We start from the raw sequence: 22712 nt of genomic DNA, 5'->3' as shown, positions 1-22712 counted from the left end.
ATTTGTTTTTCCTCTGTCAGGAAGACATCAGAAGGACTAAAAGCAGCTTGGTGGTTTTCAGGTGCTGGAGAAAATAGGGAGTTACTCTTCAATAAGCAGAGAGTCAGTTTAGCAAGATAAAGAGTTCCAGAGATGGGTGGTGGTGATGGTTATACAGGAATGTGAATGTACTTAATGCCACTGAATTGTACACAGAAATGGGTAAGATTGAAACTTCAGTGTTATGTGTATTTTACCACAATTAAAAATAATTTTAAAAAGAAAGGGAACAGTTAAAGAGGATCTGGAAGTAGGGAAAAATACTGCTATTTTTTAAAAATACTGCTATTTTTAAAAAATACTCTATGGGTTTTTACATGAATGTAATTTTCATTTATCTGGAAAAAGCATCCAGGGTTGCATGTAGTTGTTGCACATTTAGGATTTTTTAGAAACTGCTAAGCTATTTTCCAGAGGAGCCATACTATTTTACATTCCCACCAGCAGTGCATGAGTGAGCCAGATGTCAGCATTTGGTGTTGTCACTATTTTTTATTTTAGCCAGTTTAATAGGCATGTGGTGGTATTTCATTGTAGTTTGAATTTCCATCTCTTTAATTGCTAACATGGTGTTGAACATCTTTTCATGTGATTATTTGTCATCTATTTACCTATTGGGCGAAATGTCTCTTCATGTCTTTTGGACATTTTAGTTTTTTATTGTTGAGTTTTGGGAGTTCTTTATATATTCTAGATACTATCCTTTGTTGAATTTCTGGTTTGCAATTTTTTTTTTTTTTTTGTCTTTTTGCCATTTTCTTGGGCCGCTCTCGCGGCATATGGAAGTTCCCAGGCTAGGGGTCTAATCAGAGCTGTAGCCGCTGGTCTACACCAGAGCCACAACAACGCGGGATCTGAGCCGCCTCTGCAACCTACGCTACAGCTCATGGCAACACCGAATCCTTAACCCACTGAGCAAGGGCAGGGATTGAACCCGCAACCTCATGGTTCCTAGTCGGATTCGTTAACCACTGAGCCATGACGGGAACTCCTGATTTGCAAATGTTTTCTACCTATCTGTAGTTTGTCTTTTGATCCTTTTAACAGGGTGTTTTTCAGAGCAAAGATTTAATTTTGATTAAGTCCAATTTATCACATTTTTCTTTTATGCATTGCACTTTTGGTGTCAAGTCTAAGAACTCTTTACCTAGTCCCAGGTCTTGACGATTTTTTTCTGTTATTTTTTAAAAGTTTTGTAATTTTACCTTTTACATTTAAGTCTGTGATCCATTTGAGTTAATTTTTATTTTATATGCGTTATGAGACATAGGTTGAGGTTCACTTTATTTTTGCCTATGGATGTCTAATTACTCCAGCAGCATTTGTTGAGAAGATTGTCTTTCCTCTACTGAGTTACTTTTTGTACCTTTGTCAAAAATCATTTGCTCATATTTGCATATCTGTTTCTGGGTTCTCTATTTTGTTCTATTGATCTGTGCATCTATTTGCCCATCAACACACACAATTGTGATTACTGTAGTTGTGTGGTAAGGTTTGAAGTTAGGTAGACATATTCTCTCACTTTATTCTTTGTTTTCAAATTGTCTTGAACAATTCCAGTTTCTTTGCCTTCTGTATAAATGTTATGTGTATTCTGAAGTTTTCTATCTTCTTTCAATCACTTTCTCTGAATCAATTTCCCTTTACTTTCTCCAAACAATTTTGTTTTCTTACATGTTTTCCAGCCTTCCTTCAACTCCCCTTTGTATATTTCCATTCAAATCTATTCTTTTCACAACTTGTGGTTTATTTAATTTCTCTGAACTTGGTCAGTCTTTATTGCTTTTTTTCCTGTTCTGTTGCTATTGGGTGTTTGGTTTCTTTGTTGGTCATTTCTTAGTTTTAAAATATCTGACTTCAGGTGTGTGCACACCTGTGTCTGTGTTTGTGTGTCCAAATACCTGTTGAGAGCACTTACTTCAGTATGGAATGTTGTCTTACAATTTTCTGTTGTTTCATGGTTGGTTATTTGATGAGAATTTTAATCAGCTGAGATGTTTGTATTTCCATTTTCATGTTTGTCGGTAACATTCATTCGCTGGATGGCAGAGGTTGCATATATTGCCTGGCTACCTTCCTGCCTGCCCTCTCTCTTTCCTCAAATACTTAATGAACATCTGAACTGTTTCAGATCACAGTACCGGGTTATGGTGTTAACAGAGTATGGTTCATAAAGGGTGGGTGTGGCTCACAGTTTGGTGCACACAGGTTCATATTTATAGGCCTTCTCCTTAAAAGCAAAGGTTTGCGGCTAGGCTTTTCCACAGTACCTCTAAAGCAGTGGGGGGAGGGGGGCACCCCAGTTTCTGCCTGCTCGGAGGGTAGTGCCCTTGCTGCTGTAGCTTCCTAATCATTGACAAGAGGCTTATCTATCAGATTCTTCTTTGGGTGCCCTTGAAATGTATACCTCACATGTGCCAGGTTGCCTTGTGTTGAATTTTCTTTGTCAGCGAAGGATAGAAGGTTCTTCTCTGCTGTGCCAATAGCACTTTTCCATATACACTCAGGGAAGGCTTTTTCCCTCTTAACAGGGCTCAAAAATCTTGACTGGAGTACTTCAGAAATAGGCCTGGTTTATATTTTTATAACAACAAGCAGAGTCTGGGCAATTCCTAGCTTGGAGTAGCACTGATGATCTGACTTTTTCCTAGGCGAGCACATGGATGGTGCTACCAGAGGGCAAATGGGTAGTACTCTGGTCCCCACTCAGTAAGGAGTGAGGGTGGCAACCCCTGCTTGGTAAAAGTGAAGGCGCTATCTTGTGAAAAGCAAGGCTGGTGATCATGGGGAGAAAAGGCGGGTGGCATGTGAAGGTAGTGAAATGGAGCTCAGGGTGCCTTGCTGTGCGCATCCTACAGGCCTGCAGGAAAGAAGTTGGATTTTCTATTTTTTTTCTTGATGAAATACGCTGGTAGCCCATATGGACACTTGTAAAATAATTAAAGTAATATTAGATATGGCCCTGGAGTAATCTTGAACCTGAAATTGCTTAGAACTCTGTCCTGAGCATGCTGCATTTATCAGTGTACTTCTTTTTGTTTTTGTTTCCCTTTTCTAGGGCCGCTTCCCCTGGCATGTGGAGGTTCCCAGGCTAGGGGTTAAACTGGAGCTATAGTCACCTGCCTACACTGCAGCCACAGCAACTCGGGATCCGAGCCTCGTCTGCGACCTACACCACAGCTCATGGCAACGCCAGATCCTTAACCCACTGAGCAAGGCCAGGGATTGAACCGGAAACCTCATGGTTCCTAGTCGGATTCATTAACCACTGCGCCACAGTGGGAACTCCCTATCAGTGTACTTTGGATTTGCCCTGGAGGAGTCTCTGTACCTCATCTCCCTGGCTCCTGGGGACCCTCAGAGAAACTGCCTGTTTGCACTGAGCTAGGAAGACCTGGGGTTCTTCCTCCTGATCAGGGTGGGCCTGGAGGGAAGGGGAAACTTACCTTGTCCTGTGAAGGTCTCATCATGGCTCAGATTTGCTCCACTAGCATGTGGCAAGTGAAGAACAATAGAGTCAAAGAATTTCTCCTTTCCACCCACCACCATGTCCATCCCTCTTTCTTCTTGGGACTAAGAAAGAAAATGTAGAATGGACTTATATGTTGGTTCCCTGAGACTGTAAAGCAGTTCCTGCCACTTTTCTGGAAAACTAATATTGAATCCTTTTTTTCTCTCCTCTCTTCCTTACCAGTATTTTCTCTCAAATGCAAAACCATGGTTTAGCATGCAGGTTTTGAGACCACATATATGGTGGGGTGGCTGTGACATCTTATTAAAACTCAGTGATACAGTGTCCTCAACTATACAACGGAAATATTTTTAGTGTCCAGGTGGCTCCAAGGATTCCCTCATGTAATATATAGTGAGTAATTAGCACCTTGCTGGGCATATGGCAACCTCAATAAGTGACATCTATTAATATTATAACAGGTAGTCTCTATAGGGTACCTAGAATTATGTTTGGCATTAGGTGCCAAAAACTAGTAGAAATGGTTATATTACTGATTTTAGTGGTTCTTAAGGGCCTTCGAACTGAGCATACCTCCTAGGGAGGTCTGTGAAGCCTTTCCTGTTGTTTTTCAAACACCTGACCAAATACTCTGGCACCAGGTGAGTAATGTGATTCCAACAAGGCACAACCTTGCCTGCAGCTGTGTTGTCCTGATGAGCCTGTGCATATTTGAAGTTCTACTTTGGAAAAGCAAGAAACACATCCCAGCAAACAGGCATAGTTTACAGGGGACAGATTGAGACTGAACTAGATTAAGCATTTATTGACGTCCTTGCCATGTATCCACCATGGCTGTCAGAGTTAACAGTCCAATGTGAAGCCTTAAAGCTTATTTTTGTTTTGTTTTTTAAGTGAGAAAAAAAAAAGTGAAAAGCAAACACAAGTAAAACATGGTACTTTCCTGGACTCTCCCTTTGGCAATGCCGTTTGTCCCTGTGGTCTTGGGCAAATCATTTTACGTCTCAGTGCCTTAGCTTCCCTATCCATATAATGGGTTACTAATATCTCCATGAAAGTGTTTATAAGAAGTATGTGGCGTAATTCAGGTGAAGTACTTCCAGTAGTGCCAGGCATGGGCATTTAGTTCAGTCCCTGTTTGCTGTTATTATTCTTATCTCCTTCTTCTGGAAGTCAAAAGGATTTGCTTTTGAGGTACCATGACTGATTAGGTGATTTCAAGTCAAGGGTGTCCAGCGTGGTGCTAGAGTCTTTCTTCGGTGCCTTAGGCGCAATATGACCTTAAGGATGCTTTCGGAGTGAAAAGGCCCCCTTTCCTCCCTTTTATTTTGAAATGTACTTTTCTCACCCTCTCGGTTTCAGTATTCGGGATTTCCCACGGAAAGATCGGAATCTGATCACGACAGCCAGTGGGGCGGCAGTCCCCTGACGGACGCCGCCTCCCCGCAGCTCCTGGATCCCGCGGAGCGGCCGGGCTCCCAGCACGACGCGTCGTGCGCCTACAGGCAGTTCTCAGAGCGCGGCTCCCTCTGCTACGGCTTTGCGCTGGACCACTCCAGGCTGGTGGAGGAGAGGCATTTCCACACCCAGGCCTGCGAGGGCGGCCGCTGTGAGGCAGGCAGGTACTTCCTGGGAGCGCCGCAGGCGGGGAGGGAGCCCTGGTGGGGCTCTCGCGCAGCCCTGCCCCTGACCAAGGCATCCCCGGAAAGCAGAGAAGCCTATGAGAGCAGCATGCCTCACATCGCCTCGGTCCACAGGATCCACGGTAAGGGCGGGCCCCGCCACTCCTGCCTTCACGCGTTGCGCCCCTGGGCAGGTGTATCATATTCGAGGTTTGACGCCGAGATAACCTCCACCCTTGGAATTTATTATTTTTATTTTTTATTTTTTAGGGCCACACCCGCGGCATATGGAGGTTCGCAAGCTAGGGGTCTAATCGGAGCTGTAGCCGCCTGTACCACAGCCACAGCAACGCGGGATCTGAGACTCGTCCGCGACCTACACCACAGCTCATGGCAACGGCAGATCCTTAATCTACTGAGCGAGGCCAGGGATAGAACACGCATCCTCATGGTTCCTAATCGGATTCTTTAACCACTGCACCACGATGGGAACTCCTCTCCTTGGAATTTACAATCGGAAACTCGAACCAATGGGATTTTAAACAACCAAGTCCACTCTTTAGAAGTGCATTCATTTATTCAGCTGATGTTTGCTAAAAACATTTTTGACAGGCAAGTTAATATGATTCCCATTTTAACATTAAAAAAAAGTAGACATCAAGATAAAGTGAATTGTTAAATCTACTGAACTTGTAGTGTGTATGCATTCAAATTTCTTGTGTATTATTCTGTATTTTCAAGCTTCAGATGTGGACATGAGCAGTTTGGGGCTCATTTAGCAGGTTTCCCAATGAGGGCATTGTGGGCGTGTTAAGGAGGCCTATCTTTGTTTTATGGCCCATCACTCACATCACACCTAGTTCAACCTCCCCAGCCCTCTAGGCATTAAATGCTAGTAACGGTCCCCCTCCCCCATCATTACAACAACCCACAGCGTCCCCTGTGTGTAAAGGATGAAGGTGTGGAACAGATTTTCACCTTGGGATTATTCGTGACTTTATAAACACACAGAAATGGGCCCTGCAGTTAAAGCCTTTAGTGTTATTAATACCCCTTTTTGTCCATTTCAGAGTAAACTGGTCAGGAACTCATCTGTCCATTGCAACCTTGGGTCCAGGCAGGTCTTGAAAACCCTCCCCATTTCATTAAAAGTCGGTGACACTAAGATCAATCCAATGGCCATAATATTACTCTTCTTGCTAAGTCACTAGGATGAGAAATGTGCTAGACAGTGTTGTTCTCACCCATAAAAGTCTCCTGCAAATACCAACCAGACACTGACTGTTTTCTGTGAATGATTTAACTTTGTTTCCATTTTTACTTTTTCTGCTTTTGCGTTTCTCCCAGTTTGGTAGACTGGGATTGGAAGCCCAGGGCAAAGGGCAATTGCTTGCCAAGGAAAGGAAAATATTAGAAATAAAATAAGCAAAGGGAAAAGGAAAGCAATGAGCAGTGTGATCCAGGGCTTCTCTGCTGCATTAAGCAGTTTACAGCTTTCACATGTCCCTCTCTACTTCTCTCTTTCTATATTGACTTCAGACTGTTTTGAGAATAACGTAGTCTATGGAATATATTTTGGATGCACTCTTCATCCATATTATATCTCTGTTCTTGGTTCAGAACATGTTGTTGTTATTAACATTTAAACTATTTATTTACTCTTCGCCTTAGATCAGAAGCAATCTAGGCTATAAGAGTTACCTTTATGATTATGCGTAAAACTGAGATTTTTTTTTTTACCGGTGGGTTTAAGAAGACATTATTTATATTTTTGATTGGGATGACATATATATATATATGGTCTCCATGCACACATATACTCATATATGTGAGTATGTGTACATATTTTTAATCCTCAAATAGTTTAAAAACTAACATTAGAATTTTATTGCAACTCTACTTAGGAGACATGTAGCAATTTTAACATTTTAGTTGATTTAGCTGGAATTGAGAAAATAGTCCAGGCTATCATCATCTTCCTCAAACCTCAGTGAAATTGTTCTCCATCAATCCAATGTAACACTTGCCTAGAAAATAACATAAAGACCAAATGCTACACATTTTTCTTCTATTATTTACTGTCAGACAGGTCTAGGGATGTGCATACATGGACAAGTATAAACATACTTAACTATTTTGCTAATTGGCATTTGCAACCCATGAACAACATTTAGCTTCTAGAAATCTTGTTATAAACTTCATGTGCACTCAAAAGCCACTAAGAACTATGAATTCCAGGACAATATATTGACACTGTATCTGTCACGTGAGCCCATGTCTGTTTCAGATATTGGTGCACATTAAAAATGAAAGATATAGGGTTTCCTTTACTAGGAAAAAAAATATACTTACAATTGTGGGAGTGAATTTTGAGACCACTTACTTGTTACTTTTTCTAACTTCTAGGGCGAGGTCACTGGGATGAAGATAGCGTGGTCAGTTCTCCAGACCCTGGGTCGGCCAGCGAATCAGGTGACCGATACCGCACCGAGCAGTATCAAAGTAGCCCACATGAACCTAGCAAAATTGAAACTCTGATAAGAGCCACCCAGCAAATGATTAAAGAAGAAGAGAACAGGTTGCAGCTAAGGAAAGCCCCCTCAGACCAACTGGCTTCCATTAATGGAGCTGGGAAAAAACACTCCCTCTGTTTTGCAAACTACCAGCAGCCTCCACCGACAGGCGAAGTCTGCCACAGCTCTGCTCTTGCCAACACTTCACCATGTGACCACATCCATCAGAGAGAGGGAAAGATGCTGAGCCCCCACGAAAATGACTATGACAACAGTCCCACAGCACTGTCTCGGATAAGTAGTCCCAATTCGGACCGCATTTCAAAATCCAGCCTGATCCTAGCTAAAGACTATCTACATTCGGATATGTCTCCTCATCAGACAGCAGGAGACCATCCTGCCGTCTCTCCAAACTGCTTTGGCTCTCACCGGCAGTATTTTGATAAGCATGCTTACACATTAACTGGATACGCTCTGGAGCACTTATATGACAGCGAAACCATTAGAAACTATTCCTTGGGCTGTAATGGCTCACACTTTGATGTAACTTCTCATCTAAGGATGCAGCCAGATCCAGCACAAGGACACAAGGGAACATCTGTTATAATAACCAATGGAAGCTGATGTTTTTGTAGAATGTTTTGTTCTTTAAGGAGCTCTGAAACATATTTATCATTTACTGCCCCATTACCAGCATTTACAATGCCACAGATTGTTAGAGTGGATAATTTAAGTTACTGGGTATTTGGCATGTGTTCCTGTGAAATCCAAGACAACAGCACTGGCATTCAGGGTTCTACACAGATAATGGAGCTGAAATGAATATACAAATTGCCCCTCTATTTATATGGGAACCAGAATTGATAAGTTTTGAATTGAAAAATACTTTATATTAAATGAGCATATATACCACATGAAAGTACTGATGGATGGCAACAATGCATTATCATGATCCAGTAATCTTCATACACACAGAACATTATCCACAAACTGCTGTATATACTTTACATACAGAAATATAGACGCTATACCAGAAATATATCCCGAGTGGATAACCTTCCTTCACTGGCACGTTAAGAATCTTAAAGAAATTCCCATTACCAAAATAACTAAGAAAGAGAGAGATAACATCTTGTAAACTGGATTCTCCTTTGTGGCTTCAACCATCCAGCTCATTTGGTTCAGGCATAAATTAGGGAAATGGCTCTGGATATGATACGAGAATGAGTTTTCACCTGGTATCCATTATAAGCAATCAGGAAGTGGTGATTTTTCACCTTACTTTTGACTTAGACAAGGAACAGGATCACACTGACAGAGCAGTGAGGGTTGTTCTAAGTAAAAACATTGAGATATTGGGACCCACATCAAAAGCCTGGTGTGCCCAACTGGAAATAGGTTAGTAAAGATGGAAAGGCCAGAGGCAGAGAAAAATGAAATGATATTTCAAAACAAACAATTTAAGAGTCAGCATAAGTAATCAATATATTTGGGGCTTAGGAAGCCCCAAATAAAAAATTCAAGGTAATTCACCAAGAAAAAATGCTAATAAGTGCCAAAAAAAAAAACCCAACAAAAAAACCAAAACCAAAATCCCCAAACTAAGGAAAACCAGTGAAGTGCTACATGACAGCAGTGTAAATGTTTGAATATATTACAAAGCACAGATGTGCAAATATGACGTGTGGAAAACCTCAGGGGAGAGTTTATGATAAAAGCTTGGGCTGATAGACAAGTAGTTAAAACAGAAAGAGTAGTACTTTGATTGAAAGAACAGATGAAGTGTTCATTTTCTGTATTGTTTGTAAACAACAAAAACAACAATCTGGCTCTTAAATTCATTCAAACAGTAGAAAGACCAGCAGACTAGATGCTGAGGTCTCTGGGTTCCAGTTCTGACCCTGCCTGTAACTTATTTTGGGAGTACAGATGTCTCGCTCACCACACCTGGGCCCCAATTTCATCCCTGTGTGGCAGTTCTAAAGTCCCATGGTTCTGTGGTTCATTGGTGCAGCAGAACTGAACTTGTTAACAGCTTGACTCTCTGCTGTGAGTTATCATGGCTTTTCTTCACTCATACAGAGGTCTAGATGCTTTGAAATAAGCAGGTGCATGGGCTCTTTTAGGCATGTATAGTACAGTCAACTTTCTAGTTCAGCCAAAGTGTAGCTGGTAGAAACTGATGAGGGAGAAGAAAAAATTAGTAAGGTTTATTGAATGTGCCATTCTCTAGTAATCAAAGCAAAGTGACAAAGTGTTAGGGAAGTTTCATAGAAAATATTTCCTGGAGTTCCCATCATGGCTTAATGGGTTAAGAACCCAAGCAGTATCCTTGAGGATGTGGGTTCGATCCCTGGCCTTGCTCAGTGGGTTAAGGATCCGGTGTTGCCATGAACTGTGGTGTAGATCATAGTCATGGCTCCGGTCCTGCGTTGCTGCGGCTGTGGCTGTGGTGTCGACCTGCAGCTGCAGCTCTGATTTGACCCCTAGCCTGGGAACTTCCATATGCTGTGGGTGTGACCGCCCCCCCCCCAAAAAAAGGGAAAGTATTTCATAGGAGTCCCATGCCTGAAACTCTTGCCATAGGGAAGGAGAGGAATATAGTGGAATAACTTATTGTTTTTAAAACTGAACATAACATTGAACACTCAGGGATTAGTACTATATTTTCATCATTTAACACAGTTATTTGGCATCCTGAGGCAGGTGATGATCTGAATGATGGTAACCTGAGAGATAAATACTAGGTCGTTTGTACATGAAAAAAGAAGCTACATAAAATTAAATAAATACTTCTTGGTTATGATGGCAACATTTGTGCTGAAAATTGGAAAGAGAGCAAGTGAGTAAGAAAAATTAGTGGTTATCATGTATAATTTCAAAAGTCTTCAAAGAATAATAAAAACTAAATCTTGAACTATATGAGCAAAAATATTTGGTAATTTTGAGAAAAATATTTATGGAAACCCCTAGAATACTTAAAATGATTTCTGATCAATTTGCAACATGAAGTAAGGTTTTAGGAATGCTAAAGTTTTTGCAGAATTCTGTAGATGGGAAAATGGTTCAAAGACACAAATATCTCAAGAATATGGTGCATTTTGGAAAGGAAATCTATACAAATGGGTTTTACTGATAGATACGCATTCTACCAAAAATGTCAAGGACAGATGCTATAAAAGAAATGGAATCTTATGAATCACAGAAAATGAACTGATCTGAAAGAAAAGACTGTCAACTAAAGAAATTTCAGTGGAATTTTTATATGGAAGATAGTTAATTGATGAAAAATAAATTATGAATTCTACAAATAGGAGGTAATCAGAAGGAATAATGCCCTTTAAAATGGTATGACCCATATTTTTAGGTGAAGATGGAATTAACTAAATTATTCCATCTTGATTAAACTTTTGGTAGATTGACCTAATTTTAAACACCGTTTAAAAGTCATTCGCTTAATTTACAGTCTAATTTGTGGTAGCAGCTTTATTACATTGCGTATAATGCCTATATATGTGTATGTATATTCCCAGTTAAACTTAAATTGGCTTTAGTTTTAATACTTGATTTCCATAACTTTGCTAAGTGCTGAGAATCATGATACTTGATTGACATAGAGAAGTGTGACATATCACTTTGGGGATTCATAAAAATGTGTCATATCCAATTACTAGTAAATATGTAGCAGTCCACTAGATGATACAAACCTCATACTTTCTAGTAATAGTAGGAGTCTATTTCCCATTTCACCTGTCTGCCCTACCTAATTTAAAAATTTGGATGACCAAAGAAATGAGTATTTCTCTATCTTCCTTGAGAAAATTTAGTTAAAACTATTATTGAGAGTATTCAGATTTGATATATTATTTTTGGATGCGTAATATTAATGTCACAGTCATTATAGGTCAGATATTTAGGTGTGTCTTTTGGCATACTATGCTGAATACAATGGGCTAGCTTTTTCTAAACAGTAATTACCTGATACAGCATATTACGACACAGGACCGATGTGATATTCAGAATGAGGGAGGATGCAAAAATTATTTGCCTTCAGTTTTGATACAGAAAACTCATTTATTCTTTCTTGATGATATTTTATAGGACTAGAATATTTTCATTGGTACTATTCTTTTTTTTTTTTGAAGAGTTTCCTGTGTTTTATTTATTTATTTTATTTTTTATTTTTGTCTTTTTGCCATTTCTTGGGCCGCTCCTGTGGCATATGGAGGTTCCCATTCCCATTGCTAGGGGTCGAATCGCAGCTATAGCCGCTGGCTTACACCACAGCCACAGCCGCGTCTGTGACCTACACCACAGCTCACGGCAACGCTGGATCGTTAACCCACTGAGCAAGGGCAGGGATCAAACCTGCAACCTCATGGTTCCCAGTCAGATTCGTTAACCACTGAGCCACCACGGGAACTCTTGGGTACTATTCTTAATTCTCTCTATACCCTGCTGCTGCATGTAGCCTCTGGGCAGAAAATCCCACTTAAACTGAGCTTTAATGGGATCTTCTACAAAAGGACAATATGCTCCATTTTCTTTTCTTCTTTAATTAAGGATGAGGATAGATTCGATAAAAGACCATTTGGGAAATATACATAGATATTTTAAAATAAAACAAAAGGCTTTCCCCCCCAAGACCTAGATCAAATACATTTGATAGAAGATACTACAGCTAAAGAGAACTTCTGAATACAGACATGATTATTTTAGAGTGAGCTTTCTCTTTCTTTCAAGAGCTAGATGTCCTAAAATGTTCAGGGCAATTCTGTTAGTACTAGCAGTAATTTGGAAGTGACAGAGTGAATGCCGATCTTTGAAAAACTAAGGACTTTGCTGTTTTGGAGTCACTTATCTTGCCTATGAGAATAGCTTACATTTTAATATACTCTCATTGATTTAAAAAATTTGAATGCCCAGATTTGGTTCCTTTGTTCACACAAATAACAGGACGGAAACATACATCTTGTTTTCTGAATGACTTAATAATGAGCATAAATGCTAGGCTTCTCCAAATAAGTGATTCAATTTTCATGTCAGTGTCAGCTTTTGTGAATAGGAATTTGACCAGAGACAGCAAAATCGATTGGTTAGTTCTTACTGGGAAATGCATCATGGATCAAACATTCATTTTCATTCTAAACTTTAAATGAATGACAGAACAGCTATGGACACATGCATAGGAAATTTCCCTGGGGAAGATTTCTGTGTGGGGCTCATTTCTTGTGCACAAGAGTTGTACGGGTAATGCTGAACTCAAAAAGTGAGATTGTGCTCATGTCTAAATAGGGGTTTGCTCAGAGTTCCTTTTACAGGACGGTATGCAAAAAGTCTGTGTGTGTGTGTATTACACACAACTGTAAAACAAGTAACAAATTTCTATTCTGCTGTGCTCCTAAAAACGGATAGTTCACATAAGAAATCCTAATTAATAATTTAAAACCCAACGTTTATCATTTTATTTATTGCAATTTTGCTGCATGGGACTTTGCTTTCATAAGCCTATATAGTGGAGAGTTTGTCCTAGTTTGCTGATCTGGAACACATTTAATCACAGTTGAATTTGCACCCAACAACCCTGGTGTGTTTACATTTCAAAAGAAATGAAATTGGCGTGGAAAAATTTTTAGAAGTACTGTAACTTTTTTCCATTATTTTTCCCCCAAAGGGAAATATTTCAAAAAAAAAAAAATGAAACATATGAGTAGGCACTTCAAAAAAGATAAAATATTTTGTTTGTTTTTTGAATGACATGCTATAAAAAGGATTATATTTGTGAAAGAAGATACTGATTGCCAATATTTCAAATACCATCTTGCAATGTATAGTTTTTAGTGACATCGTAGTATAATCTGTAATTTGAACTTTTACTTTGGAATGTAAAGTAGAAAATATTAGCTATGTCAATGATACCTTGGAAAGTGTTCCCATTTATAATTATTTATATTGTAAATAGCTTTCTGAAGTAAATTTGAAGTTAATGTGCATAAAATGTATTTATTATGTGAGGAATTTTTTGGTTTAAAATATAGTTACCAATGCAGTTTGAGTCTGAATTATTCATTGAAAGAAAAGTTTCTATAGAACAGAACAGACTGTCAACTAAAAGACTAGCAATGTGAAGAAATAAGCATTGTTTTTGGGCACTCTAGATTCTTTTGGAATGGGTAACACACATACACACACACACACACTTAAAAAGATCTAGCAATAGAAGCCTACACATATGCACGGTAACTATTAAGTAACATCTGATTTTTGTTTAGATACTGGAGAATGGTTTCTTTTTTTTAGTCTTTTTTAGGGCTGCACCCACGGCATATGGAGGTTCCCAGGCTAGGGGTCGAATCGGACATTAGCCACCAGCCTACGCCACAGCCATAACAACACCAGATCCAAGCCGTGTCTATGACCTATACCACAGCTCACGGCAACGCCTGATCCTTAACCCACTGAGCGAGGCTGGGGATCGAACCTGCAACCTCATGGTTCCTAGTCGGATTTGTTTCTGTTGCACCACAATGGGAACTCCAAGAATGGTTTCTTAATTTTTTATTACAATGTCTTAAGAAGGACTTCTTTCGTCTCTACCTTGCTAAAATAAAGTGAGAAATTTGAAAGTACAGGTTACATGTTTAATGTCCAAGAAGGGGAAATAAAACCTCTAATACTGAGATTATTTAAACTGCTTTAATTTAAAAACACACTGAAAAATATAACAAATAATTTTTATTTTGGAATCCAGAGTATTTTTAAAATTTAGAACTTAGGGTCAAGCAAAAAATAGATTGCCAGGTGATTCTCTCTTTTTTCATTTTTCATAGCACTCAACATGGTTTTTTCCCCCTTCCAGGGATTTCCGATTGATCTTAATGTATTTCATAAACTGTCAATCATTAGCCAATTCAACAGGCCTACATGATATATTTTTAATTCAGTGGAAATGTTATTTGTATTTCATAAAGCTTTCTGACAGTGCTGCATGAAATACCATTGCCATCAGTATTACAGCATTTATCAGATATTTTCCAATGTGATTCTTTAAGAACTTGTTTTAGTGCTTTTGTTTCTGAAAATAAAATTGTTTTCACCTACTTTATACTTCAAAATAACTGCTCTTCCAGTTTAATTCACATTTATGGAATCCGTATTATGCGTCCCGCCTGGGATAGATACCAAGAAACCTTTTCATCGTAGGACATTGTAGGAAGGCATATACAGAGGGTCTTTGATTTTCCCGATGTGCTTTGAAAGTGTAAATTCTTTAGATAATCATAAAAATGACAAGCATTTATTGAATCATCATGTGCCAGGCATCCAACCAAGCTCAGATGATCACCAAAGCCTGAACGGAGACCTTTACTGAGGGGAATAACACTATGCTTTGTCTCATTCATGAGGAAAGTGAAACAGCGTGGTTAAGTAGCTCAGTGACACAGCTAAGTTGGTAAGTGGTGGAGATGACAGTGGAACCCCGGCAGGTTTATTCTAAAACGCCACCTTACTTCATTCTGCTTTCTCTATGTAAATAAACAAATGAACAAGTGAAAGAAAACATTGTCAAAATGGTGGTTGCAGAAAGCAGATCCATCAGTCCAGTCAGTGGTGGCTCCTGTAGCCCGCTGCTGCGTGGGCTTCAGGCTGGGCTAGCTCATTCTCCAATACGACACTGCCAGTGTGATGACTGGCCTGAGGGCACAGAGGCCAAGCCCGCTGCTTCCTTACACAACATTTTGCCTTCCTGCTGAATGAGTGTTCTAATGTTTCTTTGAAATGAAGGCGATCCCAAGAAAAGTCTAGGGCTTAAATCAGCTACAGGCAAATTATCCTAACAGGATCCCCATGATAATTTGAAAAATGTTTTGAGGCTTTCTCACTTAACAAAATACAAGCGAATTCAAGTAAAACGCCTACACCTTTTCATTCAACATTTTTAGGATATGAGCCAAAACAAAAGTATTAATTTTTCTTGATCGTCATTAAATACTATTTTGTTTCATGGAAAAATTCCCTTTCTCTTTGGATAATGACTAGCCCACTCCAAGAACTAATGTGTGTCAGTGTTGCCTGGATTACTTAAAGGCCTGGGTTCAAGGGCACTCTGCAGGGAGAGTTTAGACAGCTGTTGCAACTGCAACATTATGTGTTGGAAACTGCCCGAAAGCTATGTGACAGAAAGGCTGCCCCTCAGAATACATATGGTTCCTGTGAGATGTCCTTAAGCAACGGCACGAGCCTGCTGGCATCAGTCTGTCTCTGGTTCCCTTGGTGATGAAGGGAGCAACCCAGGTAGCCTGTGCAGCCATCTCGGTCCCCATCCTCTGCCTCACAGTGTCAGGAGGGTCGATCCTCTGTAGCACTTCTTGGCCTTTTCATAATTATGTGTTATAACTTAATATGTGCTGTATTTACCAATGGAATTAGATCCAGGGTGGCAGAAATGTAAAGCAGCCCTGGCTTTGGGAGTTTGTAAATAATCTCTGCTTTGTTCGGCTTCCCCCAGGTCAGGCTCCTGTGTGGGGAGTAATTCCATATGGGAATCTGCCTTGAGTGCCATCTAAGTAAACCTAAGAGAGAATCTTGGCAGTATCTCCCAAGCCATAAGGAAACCATTCTCAGTATCTTGGGAAGATTTTCTGTTAGCTTCGCGTGGTATACAGCATTTTAAAATTGAACCTGAAGATCTTATGGGTAAGATCTCCAGAGTTCACCGAGGAATGGGGAATTGAGACCTAATGTGAGAAGAATCGTCCAGAAAATAATTGAAGTTCACATGGTCACATGCCCAATTACATAAGACGGATGAGGTCTGTCTATGGTGCCATGCTAAACTGCTATTTTTAAATTTAAAATGTCAGAAACACCTTTTTAATAAACTTTTACAATTCTGTTACAAAATTAAAGGTTATCGATAGCTAAGACTTTTTTTCTGGGGTGGACAGAAGAGGAGGTGGGAAGGCTAGCAGTTCTTTACTGCTTAAATACATCTTTCAGGCACCTGTACCTTGTTTAAATATCCACATCTGATGTATTATTAACCCTGATGTTTTTTTCTGCATAAAGTTAAGACATGTAGAAGATATCTTTTCATGTAAGAGATATACAATTTTATTTTTAAAATTCATTTTTCTTTCATGGATAGTACTGTTGCTCCATTTAATGTCCCTGAAAGGAAATAAGAATAAAGAATAAATGAAGAATTCTACCATCCTTTCATCTCCCCTTTGCTTGGTTTATGGGCAGTTCTCCTTCTTTAGAATACATATATGTGTGTGTGTGTGTGTGTGTATGCACATATATATGTGTGTGTGTATATATATATATATATATACTTAATATATGTGTGTGTGTGTGTGTGTGTGTGTATACTTTTTTAGTTCCCATCGTGGCGTCTTTAGAATACACATATATGTGTGTGTGTGTGTTTATATATATACTTTATATGTGTGTGTGTATATATATACTTTATATATGTGTGTGTGTATATATATATACTTTTTTAGAATGTCATATTGTTCCAAATTTTTACTTTTTTCTTAAACTCATCCTGCATACATCATGTCATTTTACTTCAGTGACCATCTCTAAATGAGAAGGACTTGAAAAATATGTGTATATAACTCTCATACCTGCAAAAATTAGCAATAGCTTCTTACCATCCAATATGTGGCATTAAAGGAGGAGATTAAGATAACGGATGAAACTTTGTCCTTATGTCTTTTTTTTTTTTTTTTTTTTTTGGCCTCACTCTCTGCATGGGGGAGTGCCTGGGCCAGGGATTGAAACCATGTTATGACAGTAACCAGAGCCTTAGCCTGCTGAGCCATGGCGGGGTGGGGGTGCATAGGGGGAACACCTGTCCTTATGTCTTAAGAATCTCGAGGCCTCCCTCTGGACACTCCCAGCGGCAGCCCTTCCATGGTGCTCTTCATCTATTTACCCTCCACTTCTTTCTGTTTTTTGATGCCTCTCAGTTCCTCTCCAGGATGTGTGAGTGTGCTAGTGTTCGTCTGACACATACTTAGGTACGTGCCCACACACATGCACACATGGTCTCCCAGATGAGGCCAGCCTTCACTTCATAGGGCCTCTTTAAAACTCAGCTATGCTCTACTCCACCCTCAGAGGTGCTGCTTTACATCCTGGGAGCAACACAAATTCTACTCTGAGATGTGGACTGGGTGCTCTGGAGTCCTTGCTTTCCTGAATCATCTCCACATCTCTTCTTGCTATCTCAAAGGGTATCTGTATCTTTGCATTATCTCATGAAGCGGGTGACTTTCCTGTGTCAAATGAGGATGCTGGGGCTCCATATCTCAAAGTGCCATGGTGGGCATTCAATGAAGCAATACCTGCAGAGTTCTCTGCATACATCAGGTACTCAGTGGGTATTGGCATTTAGTGTTATGGGCCTCTGAAGAGAGGGCCCTGTGGTTTTCCACTTCCCCCTCGTTCATCATTCAGTCAGTGTCCAAGGAACATGTATTCAGTGCCTCCATGGGGACGACACTTAGCGCCATGGGCAATACAGACCAAAACACGTGTGGTCCCTGAGTCCAGAGGTTTGCAGCCGGTGGGGAATGGGAGGTGAGGAAGAACCCAGATGCCCTTCCCCCTCTTCCTCCACTTTCCTCAGTGCTGCCCCTCCTCTGATGCCCCCCTCTCAGTGACCTCCCCTTGTCCCTTGACAAACCCATGTCCCATGATAGCTCTGGACTCTCATTTTTCTGAACTCCCCAAGTTGATGTTCTCAGCCACCTTGGCAGCTGCTCCCCCTCATTCTCTCATGTGTCTCGGCCTTCTCCTGTTCCCTGTGACTCCGGCCCCCAGCCCAGTGCCTGCACATGGTAGACACAAGATAAATATGTGTCAGATGAGTGATTACATGCTCCCTCACCAATGAGGATGATGTATTTCAAGTTATTTCATCTTGTTCTACAGTCAATATTGTAAAACATCCTGTGGCTTGTGCTACTCACAATAACATTCTGAATTCTATAAACATTATAGCTGCTTTACGTTTTCTTTATGGAAGGGGTTGCAATTTGCTTTTAACCTTCTGATTTTGCGACCTGAGTAGTGTCATCCCTGTTAATGCCCCCTCTTACTTATATGCTGAAGGAGATGACATGTATGTGACACTTGAGGACAGTTCCCACCTCAGCAACCCTCTCAAATCCACCTTGTCTCCTGATTGGCCCCAGTTACTTTCTGCACTTTTGATCCCTATTCCATATTTCTGAGTAGTATTACATGACAGGTCCATTTTTTTAATTATTATTATTTATTTTATTTTATTTTTTTTTGTCTTTTTGCCATTTCTTTGGGCCACTCCTGCGGCATATGGAGGTTCCCAGGCTAGGGGTTGAATCGGAGCTGTAGCCACTGGTCTACGCAAGAGCCACAGCAATGCAGGATCCTAGCCGCGTCTGCAACCTACACAACAGCTCATGGCAACTCCGGATCCTTAACCCACTGAGCAAGGGCAAGGACTGAACCCGGAACCTCATGGTTCCTAGTCGGATTTGTTAACCACTGCGCCACGACGGGAACTCCCCATTTTTTTTTTTTTAAAGAAAACTTTCCCCAAATCTTACCCCGTCATTGCGTGAGATACTACCACAAATTTTACTTTCTTTCAAAGTCTTTCTCTTTCCCCTCAAACTTCCCTCCTTTGTTCCATACAGTTCAGCTCCCCCAGTGTTGACAGGGTCTTCTTCCTGTTGTGGCTGAAAAAAAAGTAAATCCGGGAGCTTGTCACATCAGGTGTTTCAAATTACCTCCTTGGTCTTCTCCATCTGCCCCCCACCCCAATACCCTAGTTTTTTGCTGCACCAGGTTTTCCAGTTTTCCCGGAATGTGCCATGCCCATCACTCTCCTGGGTCCGGGTATGAGCTGTTCTCTGAGCAGAAAACTCCATAGCCATTCTTTCTTTTTTTAAAAAATTGAAGTATAGTTGATTTACAATGTTGTATTACTTTCTGCTGTAGAGCAACGTGATTCAGATATACATTATACATGTATATATACATCCTTTTTTCATATTATTTTCCACTATGGTGTATCATAGGATATTGAAATATAGCTCCCTGTGCTATACAGTAGGACCTTGTTGTTTAGCCATTCTAAATGTAATAGTTTGCATCTGCTAACTCCAAACTCCCAGTCCCTTCTTCCGCCCTGTCCCTCTTGGTAACCACAAGTCTGTTCTCTGTGTGAGTTTGTTTCTGTTTCATAGATAGGTTCATTTGTGTCATATTTTAGATTCCACGTGTAAGCAATATCATATGGTATTTGTCTTTCTCTTTCTGACTTATTTCATTTAGTATGAGGATCTCTAGGTCCACCCATGTTGCTGAAAATCACAGCTATTCTTTATTAAGTTCTCTTCACCCTTCTTGGCACAGACTTCTCGAGTGATGCCTGAAGCCTGACCCCCCCCTTGGGAAAGTTTTACACTTCCTTTCTGGACTCTCACTGTACTTGATTCATATTTCTGTTATGTTTATCAAGTTGTAGTTATGTTTCTTTTTAATTACAAAAAGAGTAGGTGAGTTAAAAATTTGACATAATGTAGAAATGGGTATAATAATAGAACATGCACAATTTTTTCACTTGATGTATCATGGACATCCTTTATGTCATTTTCTATATGTCTCGTGCTCTCTTTAATGAATATATAATTTCATTGCTATGAAATGAAATGGTTTACTTGTTTATTCCCCTTTTGATAGATATCTATTTCTTTCCAATTTTTATTATTTTACATTATATATATGTATATGTACACAATAAATATCTTTGCAAATAGATCCTTTTTCATCTGTGACTGAATTTCAGTAGAATGGATTTCTAGACGTAAAGTAAAATTGCTGGGTCAAAGAGTATCTGCAGTTTTGACAAGGACTACTCAGTTGTTTTCCAAAGACACTGTAAAAGTGGACTCTCCCCCCAGTAGTATATAAGACTAATATATATATCCGTGTCCTTTAACAGTTTACTATCTTGTTTCATGTAGTCTTGTGTATTTCTTGACTTTATTCCAAGGTATTCAATAATTTTGTGAACTATTAACATGTGGACTTCTTCTGTAACTTTTTTTTTCCAATTTGAAATTGATAGTGTATAGGAAAGCATTAATATAGATTTTGTATGTATATATTTATTTCTTGTACTAATTATATTTTATTTACTCTTATGTCAAATAGTGTTCAGTTGACTCCTTTGGATTTTTCTGGGTAAACAATAATGTTTATTTTCTAATATTTGCAATTCTTCCCGCTTCTGTGTTAACATGGTTTTTATTATTTTTTTTCTTTTTATGGCCACACCCATGGCGTATGGAAGTTTCCGGGCTAAGAGTCGAATTAGAGCTACATTTGAGGCCCATGCCATAGCCACAGCAAAACTGGATCCGAGCATCTGTGACCTATGCCACAGCTTTGCAGCAATGCTGGATCCCCAACACACTGAAAAAGGCGGGGATCAAATCTGCATCCTCATAGAGACAAGTCTGGTCCTTAGCCCTTCTGAGCTGCAACAAGAACTCCTTAATACAGTTTTAAACATCAATAACAGATATTAGTTTTATTAAATGCCTTTTTGGCACTCAAGATTATAGTTCATTTCTTTCCTAATTTCCTAATTTGAAACATTCTTTCCTAATGTTGAAATGTCTTTGTATTCCTGGCCAAAACATGTTTCATCAAATTATTCTTTTAATATACTTCTGTATTCAGCGTGCTGATGTTTAACCTCAGACATTTTCCTCTATTTTTCAGTTATAATCATTTTCTTATATTTGCTCCTATTTGAATATGGGCTCTTTGAGGACAGGAGCCATATATTGTTCAACTGTAAATACCCCTTAACTCACATAACACCTGGCACACGGTAAATGCTAAAGCTATGCCTGTGTTTGTGTTCTGAGGCCCTGGATTCAAATCCCAATTCTGCCTCTTACTAATGACGTGGACAGGTCATTTAATATTATTTTGTTTTGCCATTTGTAAAGTGTGATATTATTTCCTTAAAGGGTCTATGTAAAGATTAAATGAAAGACATCTGTAAAGTATATATTACAGTGTTTAGAACATGAAAATTAATTAAGGTTTACTCCATTTTCCCTTTCATATAGAAAAATAATATGAATTTATCTGTTATGGGAGAGCTATCAGGGCAATCTAAGAATTTTTTAACAGATAGGATTATGAATGTCTCTGAATTTCCACATTCTCACTGCAAAATGAATGGATGGACGTCAGCCTTCTTCTGATCACTATCCTCAGGTAAATACTTGTTAGGCAGCTCATAATTACAACTTGAGACAAACTTAATATCATATAGATGCCAGAGGCCAATTAGTAAAAAATTAACATTAGAATTATAGTTCATTACTTCATGTTTTATACTTTAATCACATGTGTGCACACATGCACAACTTCAAAATATTTTTTTAGTCTATCCCTATTAGAACTTGAAAGTGTAGAATTGTTGCTGATGTAAGTCACCAGTAAGCATGAGAATTTTGTGATGAGAGTGGTCTTATTCGACGTGTCTAATTTGATGTTTTTATTTCTTTAAGAAGAGGGGAAAAAAGTCACTGGATGGTTTAAACTTGAAACTTCCCTCCATCAAACTTAAATATTGATGTTTTCTCATATACAGCTGAATAAATTCTCTTGCCTATGCATGAAGTGGAATCAATGCCTCAGTAAAACCCTCTGGTGTCATCTCGCTGGATGGTTTCAAATAGGAATACAAAGCCCAGATGAAACTAAGATGAGATAGTAGAAATTGTGACAGGGCTATTTTTGAAATGATGCTCTTAGGAAAAGCTGCTGATTGAAATCAATACCTCAAGACCCGGAATTTGAAAAGACCATTTCTGAGACCTGAGAGGGTCACTGAATAGAAGTGTCAGTTGATGGTATTCAGCCCATGCAATTGCTTTCACCAAGGTGCCTCTGTGTTTACTTAAGTGACTTGTGGTAGCTGGTGGCTGAGCATACATTGAGAGAGTCTCCCTCCATTCAGGCTCAGGGGACGAGGAGACTAGA

At 39.5% G+C, this 22712-nt stretch overlaps 1 protein-coding gene across 6 annotated transcripts in view; it reads left to right on the top strand.

Annotated features, from left to right (window-relative positions):
• Positions 1-13695, top strand: part of SIM1 (SIM bHLH transcription factor 1) — an 80034-nt gene extending 66339 nt beyond the window's left edge. For 3 of the 6 annotated variants that reach the window (XM_085020737.1, XM_085020809.1, XM_085020869.1), the window contains 2 exons: positions 4874-5276; positions 7540-13695. In XM_085020737.1, coding sequence (XP_084876863.1) covers positions 4874-5276; positions 7540-8270 — 1134 coding nt within the window. In that variant the 3' untranslated portion in view covers positions 8271-13695. 6 annotated transcript variants of the gene reach the window in all.
• Positions 13696-22712: the final 9017 nt, after the last annotated feature.

The sequence above is a fragment of the Sus scrofa genome, chromosome 1, assembly GCF_054392235.1.
Source record: "Sus scrofa isolate SSC_HxYL_T2T_F1_AM1 chromosome 1, Sscrofa_HxYL_maternal_Yorkshire_Landrace_v2.0, whole genome shotgun sequence".
NCBI lineage: Eukaryota > Metazoa > Chordata > Mammalia > Artiodactyla > Suidae > Sus > Sus scrofa.
This window is presented reverse-complemented; position numbering and strand designations above follow the sequence as displayed.